At 36.6% G+C, this 13294-nt stretch overlaps 1 protein-coding gene across 8 annotated transcripts in view; it reads left to right on the top strand.

Annotated features, from left to right (window-relative positions):
• The window catches only part of LOC121299586 (forkhead box protein P4-like), a 96610-nt gene extending 91131 nt beyond the window's left edge, over window positions 1-5479 (top strand). For all 8 annotated transcript variants that reach the window (XM_041227393.1, XM_041227392.1, XM_041227390.1 and 5 more), the window contains 4 exons: window positions 1680-1801; window positions 2066-2132; window positions 4636-4808; window positions 5156-5479. In XM_041227393.1, the coding sequence (XP_041083327.1) occupies window positions 1680-1801; window positions 2066-2132; window positions 4636-4808; window positions 5156-5309 (516 nt within the window). In that variant the 3' untranslated portion in view covers window positions 5310-5479. The remainder of the gene's footprint in view (window positions 1-1679; window positions 1802-2065; window positions 2133-4635; window positions 4809-5155) is intronic.
• Window positions 5480-13294: the final 7815 nt, after the last annotated feature.

The following is a 13294-nucleotide window of genomic DNA, read 5'->3' as shown; positions in this document are numbered from 1 at the left end:
AGTGTTCAGACCTTGTGAATTATTTAAAAGGCCTAACAGTCTTTTATGACTTCTGGTGCTTTTCATGTACATACTGTAGATAATCGATGGGTCATAAGACAGGGTTTTTAATAGTGTGAATCACAAAAAAAAAAGAAGTTTGACAGAGACCCATATTATCCCCCATCCATCTGTATGTCTCAGTTACTTTTTCATATATCTGGATAGCCGCTTTTCCAACTGTCATGAAATTTGGTGTTAACGTTATTTAGTTATAGAGTGTCAGGTTCTGGGGATGTAAGAAGGCGTCTGTCTGTCTGTTCATCCCTCCATCTGTATTTAGATGGCCCCACTTCATTTATTTTTTAATTATGTATTTATTTACTAATTAATTTGCACATCCTCAGTGCAAATGAGCTTGCTGCTGGAGTTGTAATTTCGATTTGGAAAGGCGACTAAAACAAAAAAGCTTTTTAATACAAGTGCTTAGGTTTGAATCACAAGTAACACCATCTCTCGGTATCCTTTGTGTGTGTTATAACATGCCAAGCCTCGTCTGTGCCCACTGAATAACACCTGGGTTTACACACAGAGGCGCAATATCAATACAGGGTTACTGGCATCGCAGTAGGGGTTACTTTACAGGAATAGCTGACAACAGAGTCTTTAATACGCAGGTACCTTGTACAGTACGTTACAGGATTCTCAGGCACTTTTAGATGCTGTTTTTGTTGCTAGCTGCACATTTTTAATAACTCTTGAAAGCTATTTTTTCCACCCTCTTCTCTTCTTTTGACAGCTGAGGCGTTTTTGTTTGTGTCTGCAGTGGCTGACCCCTTTCAATTGCTGCTAATGTTTTAACTGGGAGAATTAGTCTTTCATCACGAATGGGAATGCAAATAAAATTCGCGAGGTGGCCGTCTGAAATTGGGGTCATACTAATTTGCAAAACTAAGCATCGCCGCTCCAGCGTGAGGAAATTTATTCAAAGACGGGAGGGCTAGCGTGATTATGGCACTTGTAATTATGGTTAGGAGTGATTCCACCCTCAGCATCCTTCCCTTATGGATTAAAAAAGCGTGTCAGAAAAAATACACAGGATTTAATTATACACGAATTAAAATTGGTAATGAAATTGGGCATGAACATACTACAAATAGCAGATGAAAAGGAATTCGACTCCCCTGGGGTGTCTTTCTAGATAGTGGCTGATTAGTGAAATTTAAAGGGGGACCATCTTTTTATTTTATCATCAGAAATGCAGATGTTAATATTGTGATGTCTTACCGAGTTAGTTAGTCCAATGGCCCTTTGGCACAGAACTGTATGCATTAGTCCAGTATGTGTAGAATATATCTATTGTTTTATATAACACTCTGAAAGGGGAGATATGTCACGGTGAAGAATGAAATTCAGACTCTGAAAACCTGAGTTAATTATTTAACTGGTTTTAAAATTAAATCTGGACCGTTGAAAGAAGTGGCATATATAGGGTAAAAGAAATGGCATAGTTCACATCCTTGCCTTCTCTTCAAGCATATCCTTTTTAATTAGGGACAGTCCTCTCTGTCACACTCTCAATGTCTCTGTGTCTCACGACTCAACCCATGTCTCAACATACCGTACCTTCTATTACTGCATCTTCTAGCTTTGTAAAACCATACCCCCTGCTTACAAACAGTCCTTTCGTCATTCTACAGAATGCAGTACGCCATAACCTGAGCCTGCACAAGTGCTTCGTCCGAGTGGAGAATGTGAAGGGGGCTGTGTGGACAGTGGATGAAGTTGAATACCAAAAGAGGAGACCACCAAAGATGACTGGGTAGGTACCAGTACCCAGCTGGACATATATAGGGATTGGCTGCGTCTCCAATGACAGGCAAAAATAGCCTGGTTCTTCAAGCATTAAGTGTCTAGTAAAAATTAAAAAATTCTTCAAGCACAAAAAAGAAAACTGAGAACACGATTAAAACAAATTATATTAATCCGTTCTAGGTGAGGACCAGACTTTCTGAACTATATAATCTATAACATTCATAGACATTCATATATATATATATATATATATTTATTTTTTTTTTTCCAGAAGCCCAACTTTAGTAAAGAATATGATTTCAGGACTTGGCTATGGATCTCTTAACGCAAGCTATCAGGTGAGTCGGCCTACTGTATTGTATTAATGTAGAAGTCCAATGGTACTTCAAATGCAAGTCCAGCTGACCGACCTTCATCCTGTACATGCATCCTGATTTGAATTAGCAACTTTCAGACCATTGCCGCCCCGATAGCAAAGCAATCCAGGATGATTTATTGCATCAACTGTTTGCCAATTAGGGTCATGGCATGATATCAGTCTTGGGCTGTCCTCAGAAATGAAAGGAATATCAATAAGGGAGCGAGGCATTTGGGTTCACTTCAGACGGGAACATGCATTTCAAGCTTATGTAAACAATAGTAACACAGCTTGCTCCAGTGCTTTGACTGCTACAGTCTACACATCAGCATATATAAGAGAGTTTGTTTCCTCTGACAAGCCTGGCAGAGAAATGCGTCCCTGGTTGTAAAATAAAACACCTGTGTGTTTGTTTGTTCTTGAACCAAACAGTCAAGGACCAGAGCGGCAGCAAAACACTGAGCTGAGATCTGTAACAATGATTCACAATCCTTCATTGTGTATTGTGATAGATACGAGAGAGAACAGCATATAGGAGGGCTGTGTGATACAAGCTGATATCCACTCCACAAACGTGAGGGTGCCCTGAAAGACAGTGGGGTGAAACTCTGTGTGTATCCTTAACAGCATATATAATGTGACATCATTTCCATCTGACACAGACATTTCAGATAGCTGCATCACATCAGTATCAGGGTCTCAATATCGGTCTATCTACAGAGGCTACATATGTATACAGTATAAATATTGAGCATGACCGCTACAAGAACTGTTTCTGTCGAAAGATGCCTTGCCCTTTATTTTTCTCTAACCTCTGTAAAATGCCGTCATGAATAAAAAATGCAGGCCTTAAGCAACCTATTAATAAGGCATCATTCGAGCTCAGGCTTGGCCTATCTGAGGCACTTAATGTGTGAAGCTTGTGTCCTCCAGGTCATAACATGGCTGCCACAGCTAATTAAAAATAAAAGGGAACAACAACAACAATAATAATAATAAATAATAATAATAATAATAATAATAATAATAATAATAATAATAATGCGGCTAATGGAACTGGCAGGCTAATATGAGTTTCAAAGCACGGGCTGAAGAAATGGAAGGTTTGGCGATTGATGCCAGTGTTTCTGTTTTTTTTGTTTTTTGTGTTGTTTTTTTAAATGTTATTTATTTCAGCTGGGAGTTTGTCTTGGCACTAGTGGTGTTTACACAGCTTCAGAAACAATAATTTGTTTTGAAATGGTTGTCGATTTTCAGTTAGGGTGGAAGGTTTGGCAATTAATGCAAGTGTTTCTGGTTGTTTTATAGTTTTCTTGTTTTTTATTTATTTCAGCGCAGAGTTTATCTTGGCACTAGTGGTGTTTACACAGCTTCAGAAAGGATCATTTGTTTTGAAATGGCTCTCGGTTTTCAGTTAGGATTTAATGATAAAACTTTGGGGAGAGGTAGTTATTTGGGAGACTGTAACCTCTGCCCTGTTATTGAAAAGCATCACAAACTCTTACGCTGTGCGTGAAGTGAGCCAGAAATAGTATGGTTGTGTTAAATCTCCCAATCCAATATCCATGTTGGGTCAGTCTTTATTACATTTGTCAGAGCCTGTTTATTCAAAACGGGCTTATAGAGGAAAAACCTTCTAAAAATATTACCCATTTAAACATGTGTTAACCTTTCCAAGGCTGTGCTACCTCCCTGCAGAATTTCATCATTGACTCATTACTGAGCTAATGCTGTTAGTATTCAAAAGTGGAATGTCGACTCCAAATTGCCCTGTGCTGTGCATAGCTGTTTCATGCATTTCAGTGTGTAAGGTAAGCAGCCTCATGAAATTGCACACATCTCTTAATAGATAAGTTAAACCCAGGGAATTTGGAGCATCGGAAATGAGATCATGCATACTTTGAGGGGACAAGTACATTGGTTCTGACCCACCTTTTTAAGTAAATGCCACTACTCTACAGCAACAGAGGCAGGCAGTTCAGATTGTTGTGAACAGGAGACCCCTAGTGGCCAAACTGAAATGCTGGTGTAGGCACACACAAATACTAATGGGACAGCCTGATAGATGCTGCACACTGTATTATGTATTTGAAAAGTTATGTTCGCTATGGTCATTATTTAGTAGAAAACCTAGAGCTGCCAGTTGCAGCATCTTTGTTTAGTATTCAATCAACCTTTATTTCCTTGTACTGACTATTCTGTATCCCATGTTACTTTACCGCTGTACTCCAGCCATTGATCTGGTAAAATTTTCAGTTTCATTTTCAATGTATTTTATTTATATAGCACCAGTATCAAGAATAAGTAATAATTACATAATACTACTACTAATAATAATCAATTTTATATATATAGATACAGAAGAAAAGCAATGGAGGAGAATGCTAGATAAAAGGGCTAGCATATCCTCGTTCCACTGAGCTTGAAGCTCTTTCTGGGTGCAGTGCCCCTTTTTATAATGCATTGCTGTGTGTGTGTTCCAGGCGGCCCTGGCAGAGAGCAGCCTGCCTCTGCTCAACAGCCCCACCCTGTTGAACACATCGACTGGCAGCAGCATGAACATGCTCCACGTGGGCCACGATGACGTCAGCAGCACCGTGGAGCAGATCCACAGCAACGGCAGCAGCAGCCCGGGGCTTTCCCCCAGGCAGTACGGGTAAGGACCCTTTTGTGACGTGCTTCGCGAACTGGGATCAGATCCTTTTGTGATGCGCTACAAGAATGGGTATGGAACTACTGTGCAGCCCTGGGCACTCCTGTCCTGTTAGACAAACTGGTTTAACATTGGCTGGTTTCACAGACCCTGATTTAGCACTGTTCTTGGGTTACCTTGTTAAACATTAGTCCAAGATTTAGTATTATTTAAGGTCTACGGAGCCAGTCATACAAGCACAACTGTGACTTATGCCACTGCAAAATGGTGAACGATATAAACATGCCAACTTAAACTGGCTGGGGGGTTGTTGTTATTGTTGTTGTTAATAATAATACTTTTGTCCTCAGGCATCAAATTCACGTCAAGGAAGAGCCCGCCGAGTTGCTAGAGGAAGTCAACAGGCCTGTGTCGCTCATGGCAACAATGAACCAGAACCTGCCGTTGCCTGGCGATGAGCGAGATATGGAGGAGGAGCTGCCAGCGGTGGAGGAGCTGGAGTAGGAGCACGTGTTCTCCAGCACTGCTTTCTCTACGACTTGTAAAGTAAAAACAAAACAAACAGGGTCAGGCCTCACATCTGCTCAAAAACTTTTTAGCCACAGCACTGGGGCTCTTCAGATCACCACTCAAGGCCCATAGGCTCTCCAGAAAGTCTTTCTATATATATACATATATATTTCTTTTATATTATATTATTATATATATCCTCCTCCTCTTCTGCTCAAATTTCGTTGTTGAAGACCGGTGGCCAAAATCTGGATTGGATGCTTCCTTGACCACAAAGGAAGGTAGTGTCCCTCTTCACTGCTTCTTCGGATCAACTGCTATACAATGTGAAGTGACATGTATTGGTGCTTTAGGCATCTTGAGAAGAAGGGGGGTGGGGATCCACTTGGAGGTACATCTCTTACTATACCTTATCAGTATGGATACCAGTGTTTTCTGATTTAATCACATTGCTTTTTCTGAAATATACATTTGTTGGAGGGATGGGGGGGGGGGGGGGTTGAAAATTACCTCAAAAAATGCATCCATTGAATGGACCCACAATGACTAACGGACCGCTGACTGACTCCTGAAGACCAGTCCCCTTGGTGTGTTCCCCGTGTTTTGAAAAACACCTAGAAAGGTACCTAACCCCTTCTCAAACACATTGGTCAACGTCGTCGGCCAACAGACTGCATTAAGGAGAACTGAAGATAAAGATCTGTTTGGCCTCTTTTTCAGGTGTGGGTGGTAGTGGTGGTGGTGGTGCTGGTAGTTATTTCCAATGTTTTTAGATCAAGGCGCTAAGTGATATGCTTCTAATTACAGGCAACAACATCATAGCACTATCAACAAAATTAATTATGAACAGACAAAATTGGGCCCTCCTGAATTTGTTTGGGTGCTCTGCTCAGCTGTACCAGACAACTCCCAAATATTTTTAAATTTGGTTTGCGTTATTTTTAATTGGGGATTCCTCAGGAAAATCAAGGGACCAGGCCCTCCAATCTGAGACGAGAGCTTTATGGCCTCTGAAAATCTAATGAAGTCTTGCTTTAATGGTCTTCAGTGTCCTGTCCTCCAACTAGCAGCTCCCAGTGACACCGCGTACTTTTAAATACTGTCATTTCCACGGGAGTGACTGTAAAGGGGAATGTACAGCAGCAGTTATTGCTAAAGATCACAAACCTAAGGATGACATTTTACAGTTGCTACACTAGATGTCTCAAGTTAACAAGTATTGTTTTCAGCCCATAAGTATATCTGTCTCCCTCCTAACTTTATTATTTATTTTATTTTATTTTATTTTTTTTACAAAATAGCACTTCCCAAAGGGAACGGAAATTTTCAAAATATGGTGTTTTATGGTTCATAGGTTTTTTTTTTTTTTAAATATATGGCTTCACAATACAGCCAGTATTTGATATATGAACACATAAATATGTTTGACATATACCATATGTTGTGATTTTTTTACTTTCAGATATCTGTATATATTGAAAATATATTTTCTTTCCGTAAGGGTTAACACGTAGAGATTGTATAGCGAGATGTATAGCGAGACTTGGTTTTACATCAGGGCGGTGTAGTGTAACTGGGTACTAAAGGACCTCTGTACAGTCATTAAACGATCCATCCCAAGTTCCAGCAGTAGTCAATGTATGTTGTGTCTTTACTAACGTCTGCTGTCATATTGAAACAGAAAGAAAATGCTTTAAACAACCACGGCCACTGAAAACCTCATTCCACTAAGAATCTACCTTGATGAGTAGCCAAATGTTTTAAAAAACAAGAAGTAGTGGATTCTTGATGTGGGCAAACAGTTCAGTGACAGTATCAGTTAAAGTGTCTGTATATATATATATATATATATTATATATATATATATATATATATATACACATATATACATACAATTCACTATGTGAATTGAATTGTTTGGAACAGCTTAAGAGATTTTAACTTTTGTCAGAGAGCACAAAAGCATGCCATTGATGTAGTGCCATACCAAATTTAATAACCTTTTATTACTATTATAATATGTTTTTCCTTAATAGTTTTGTTTTTTATTTTTATTTCGTTACAGGTTACCAAAGAAACTTGTAGGAAACCAAAAACTTTTTTTTTTTTTTTCTTTTTTCAAAAAAATACTGGCCAAAATAATACTTTCTTTCTTTCTTTCTTTCTTTCTTTCTTTTCTTTTTTTTTTTGTTCTTTTCTTTTTTTTTTTTTTTTTTTTTTTCTTTTTTTTTTTTTCTTTTTTCTTTTGGAAAGAAAGGGAAGAAAGGGGGTTTTTTCTTTCTTTTTTTTTTTTTCCTTTTTTTTTTCTTTTTTTTTTTTTTTTTTTTCTTTTTTTTTTTTCTTTTTTTTTTTTTTTTTTTTTTTTTTTTTCCCCTTTTTTTTTTTTTAAGAAAAAAAAGAAAGGAAACGCCCCTTTTTTTTTTTTCCCTTTTTTTTTTTTTTTGGAGCTTTTTTTTTCTTCTTTCTTTTTTTTTTTTTTTTTTTCCCCCACCCCCCTTTTTTTTTTTTTTTTTTTTTTTTTTTTTTCTTTTTTTTTTGTTGAGTTTAAGAATGAGGGAAAGGGAAAAAAGACTTTCTTTTTTCATTGCCTTTTTATTCCCGTTTTTTCTTTTTTTCTTTTTTTCTCTTTTTTTCTCTCTCTCTCCCCCCCCCCCCTTCCCTCCCCCTCCCCCTTTTTTTTCTTTTTTTTTTTTTTTTTTTTTTTTTTGTTTTTTTTTTTTTTTTTTTTTTTCTTTTTTCTTCTTTTTTTCTTTAGAGAGGCCCCTCCACCTCTTGTGTATCTGTTTTCCCTTTTTTCCTTTCCTTCTTTTGGGCTTTCTTCTCCTTTCTTAATTTTTTCTTTCTTTCTTTCTTTCTTTCTTTCTTTCTTTCTTTCCTTTTCTTTTCAAATGTGATTGCTTACAGCACGGAGCATTCCAAACCAAAGTTAACAAAAAAAAAAAAAAAAAGAAATTTCGTTTGGTTTCTTAAAAACACTTTCAAGCGTTGGCAGTCCGAGAAGCAAAAAGTTAAGGTAGGCCAAAAACTCAAACAGTATTAATAAACCTCGTGTAGTTCCTTTTATAAAGAAAGCACTTAAAGAAAAAAAAAAAAGCTGTATCCTTTTTCACACTCAGGCTAAAATAGTGTTGTGAACACGGATCTTGTGAAGCCTCGTGGTAGAGGATGAATTAAAATCTTAGGACCCCTTTTTTTTTATATAGCTCTTGTAAGGCACTTGAAATAATAAGTGGGCAAAGCTTGGACCTTCGAGGACAGTCTTTATTCATTGTAAATGAAATGTACCTCTCACCAAGTTTAGCTTTGTAGATTTATCACTATGACTCAAGAAAATACATCTTTTAAGGTTTTTGTCTTAGACTGTGTCATGCTGCAGATTCTGCGATGCACCCTTATTCAATATGTTTTTAATAAGTATTTAAAAAAATAAGTAAATTGGAAACCTCTGCTCACCTAGCTTATATCTTTCTAATCTAAACATGATAGTATATAAAATAGTGTGTAGATTTTGTTAATGTAAAACTAATTGGTAAGTTTTATTATGTTTTTTGAAAAGCACATCAGTTCTTGTGAAAGATGGGGCCCCGAATCAGTCATTCGTTAAACAGGATTTAAAGCAGTAGTCGCTAATCTATGTAGTCAAAAATGCATCTTCAGAATATTCACAGTAATGTTTTAAAAAAAATAAAATAATAATCAAAATAAAATAATAATTCAAAAATTTTATATTAAAAAAAAAAAAAAAAAAAAACACTACCTCTTCTGAAATGGTTTTCTAGAGCAAAATATTAATAAGGTTGAGATTGTGTATCCATAACTACAAAATACCAAAACAATATTTATTTCTGCGATACAATGCGCCCACAATAGTAACTTGGGTTATTACAAAAAATACAAACAACATGACACACACTACGCCTGACAAAAATATTCATAGAAATAAACATTGAATTAATAATGTGAAGTACTACCTCTCAAAAAAGGGTTATTAATATTAGGAGGAAAATATTAAAGGTCAGCAGCCTTGAAAAGGTCTGCATTGAATCCATAGGCACCACTTTGAAGTGATCTATTAGCATATCTTATGTAGACACACATCCTTTATGCTGAAGCTTAACTGTGTTCTTCAATTACTGTACTATAATGAAGACTGGCTGTTGATGAGCCAGGATGGGCAATTGAGATCTTCAGTTATTAAGCATGCTTAATAGCACAATCATTCTGTTGTTCTCGTTGCAAAGAAAAGTGGACAGGCTGTGGAAATACTCCCCTGTGAATTCACACAGTAGCAATATGTATTGTGTATTTCTGTTTCCTGCAAGAGGAATGTCTGAACGAATACACAGAAGCTGTCTCCAATGAATGTAATGGACGGTTTTTAAGATACAAATTTATTTATGTTTTTTTTTTTTTTTTTAAGTGGCTTAAACAAGACTCAAGTGTTTGTGCATTCACCAGTCTAAGTAATTAAAGTAAGTAGAAACCTCACTTGGAAGATTTGAGTATATCGCGTGGTAAGTTTGAGCTGTGGACACCCTCCGACAAGTATTAAAGACATGGGAATGCTAAGAGACTCAAGTTAAGCATTGCATTAACAATGGTGACAAATTTTAAGGTGGTTCTGCTGGAACATGGTTGAAATCATTTGACATTTACTAAGCTAATTGTGAAATACCATCTTAAATCGGCCAGCCACCGTATTTCCAGGTGATTGCTGTGTAAGGCTTTTTATTTTAGAAATAGATTTTTTTTTTTTTTTTTTTTCATGAATATTGCAGGTTGCGAGGTACAAAAGATCTTTCCTTTTCTACTCCCAGGTGGTGTGCCCAGATATTCCAACCAGATCATTGAAAGATAGGATTTGTGGGATTGCCTTTTGTTTCGTTTGAATGTGTTTATGATATTTTGTATAACGGACGATCTGGCATTATGAAAGGGACGACGTAGCTATAAATAAATGTTCATCATAAATATCCAAAGAGTAAACTACAGCTTGGAACCGTGCTCCAGATGAAATACTATTAATGATAATTATGAGCTGTGCATCTAAGGATTGTTTAAAAGAAAAAAAGGAACTGCAGCAATTTTAAAAAGGATGCTTCAAAGGTACATTTGTAAACCTGTTTTATAATGTGTAGGTTCATAGAGATCATTGATGAAAAAGCAAACATTCATGACACTAGATAAGTTACTTTACAATCTTAATGTGTTCATGTATATTATGGCTTGGCTTTTGAGAAGTGCTTTCATATTTTTTTATATTACTTTTTTTTTTCTGCACCTGTTTAGCAATTGTAAAGCTTTGAGCTCAGTTTTTTTTTTTTCCTATACTGTATTGCTTCTGCTAAATGTATGTATTTGTCATATTAAGTGCAGCAGGTATAATGGTTAAATAGTTTTTCATGAAACGTCTGGGACGGTTTTTTTGTTTGGTTAGCCTTTTTTTTTTTTTTTTTTTTTTTAATTGTATTATCTTAAAAAAAAAAAAAAAAAAAAAACAGTTAGATAAGTGGTTTAGGTAACACACCTGTTTGTATATTTATCTTAGCTAGGTCTATTTTGATACTTTTTTTGTCTCCGTATTGCATTTATGCATTTTTAAGGAAAAAAACAAAAAACAAACAAAACCAAGCTGAATTCATTGTGTACTGATACCTCAGAAGAACTTTCCTCAAAGACAGGACCAAACCTCAAGAATTTGAAGAAATATGTAGCCCCCTCTTGCTTTTAAGAAGGAGCAATTTTAAAGTATTCTGTTGGTCCTTTCAGCTGCCAATATGTGTAAAAACTCCCTTTAAAAAATGAACCATTCCTGTAGCTACCATTCTGTTCAATACTGTGTTTCACCAAGCAGTGGTAGTTTCGATCTGCTGAAAATACTACCTGGGTCAGAAAGTCATTTTACACCGCTGTGTGCGTCACTGGTGTACAGCACCATCACATTACACTGTTCATGAGTTTTATTCCCCGTTGCTATCGGGACAGTGTCTGGATCAATACAGTATTGCAATGTACTGCACCATACTAGAATTGCAAAAAAGTATTTTGCTAGGTCACACTTTGAAATAAGCACCCGGCCGTCATGTTACGTTCATTCTGATTTGAGGGTATAGTAGGACAACGTGTGGAATGCATTGCAAAGGAAAGCCATGTGTTAATTTGCATGCCATTGAATTACCTGCATGCTGTATAAAATACTTATTCTAAAGTGTTATCTGACTCCCACATGTCGTACACTTTCTTTAGTCAAATGACAGCCTATCCTAAAAGTCACTAATAATACTAATGTTATATATTGGTTCCGGTTATACTCCTGCAAGCCTATTGTAATGTGACCATTTGGCTATGCATTGATGTTGCTGGATCAAAGACATCCCCACGCAGTACATGGCTCTTCTGCACTGTGGTAATCACACTTAGAACAGAAGGAACTACCACTCGCAATTATCCTCCCATTGTATCTTAAGACTGTGTACACATTTTCCTGCAGTGACTTCCTGTACCTGTTTCAGTTGTTTTATGTGAGACCTGGGAGGTGATGGATGGCTGGTTGGAGGTATGAGTGAGCGAATCCGCCAGCCCCCACTGAATATCATTGCTGGGGTAACCCTCTTACACAAGTCACTGCCATTTTTCTTCATGCTGTATAAAAAAAAAAAAAAATTAAAACACACATATATCTGTGTATTTGTAACCTGATTCTCATTGTGTCTGTTCTTGCAGACAATAAAAAAAACTGTACAGTAGTTCTAGTTGCATGTAATCTGTACTAATTATTGACAATGGCATTATAAAATGCAATAAAATACTTATTACACTGTCTGGAAAGTGGTGCTTTTGTGTTCCTCTGAAGGTTTGTTTGGTTTGCATTTCATAATATGGGAGCTGATCATAGTTGCAAGGCTTTTAATGTTTATTTATTTCCCACATATAAATCAATTCCACACAGGACCCAGCTGATTACACTTTTCAATTGAGAAATAAAAAAGCAAAACAGGCGGGCTAATTGTTAACGTGACAAAATGTGGAATAAGCTAGATTTCATGACATGCTGCCCGCTGGTCAAAGAGTTTTTTGGTGACATTGTAGTGTTAGCGTAATAGGCCTGTGCCTTAAGCACTATGCAGCTAGCGCTTTGCCATGCGCAGTTATAGTGCTTCAATCTCCTTGGCGACAGGTGTCGGAATCCATAACAGCAGTGATTTTAAAACATTAATACATAGTATTTTAACAATTTAACATGTTACCATTTGCAGCATGTCTGCATTTTATTTTTACAATCTAAAAATATATAACTTGGTATTAAAAAAAAAAAAGTGTGTTCATATTTTATTGCATCTTGTAACATTTTATAATACCATATTTTACTGCAGACTTTCAATAAACTATGACCGATTATTATTTTAATTATTGAGAACACAGGACTGCAGTCGCATACCTAGCTGAAGAAGTTCCATTCACAATTAAAGCAGTTGGGGGTTTAAGTGATAAAGACAACAGTAACAGTTTGAAGAAAAGGAGACTTCCCCATTCATTCACAACATTAACCATTTCTTTCATTGGCCCTGTTTTTTTTTTTGGCCAACTCAGTATAGTGGCAACCCTGGAAGATATATAATCCAGATTACCTGTTTATATAGAGCTGTTCTTTCAGTCTGTACTTTATTTGGATCATCAATCCATTAGGCAAAATGTTTGTCTGTTTTGTTGCTTATAGTTTTCAGAATGTAGGATTGAGCATTAGAAGTTATGGATACATTACCTATGGAATTGCAGGACACTATGCTACAATAATTCTTCCATAACAGTAACACATGCATTGGCCACGGAGTTTGTCAGAATGCGTGAGCAAATGTGCCGTTTGCTTTATTTGGCATGTTGCAGCATGGGTTAGCAAGGCCAGGGATCATCCGTAAAGACTTGGGCATTTTTTCCTGTCTTATGGTAGGATCGAGGCATTCTTCAATAAGGAAAACAGT

The sequence above is a fragment of the Polyodon spathula genome, chromosome 25, assembly GCF_017654505.1.
Source record: "Polyodon spathula isolate WHYD16114869_AA chromosome 25, ASM1765450v1, whole genome shotgun sequence".
Classification (NCBI taxonomy): Eukaryota; Metazoa; Chordata; class Actinopteri; order Acipenseriformes; family Polyodontidae; genus Polyodon; species Polyodon spathula.
The sequence above is the reverse complement of the archived record's forward strand: the minus strand, read 5'-3'. Positions and strand labels throughout refer to the sequence as shown.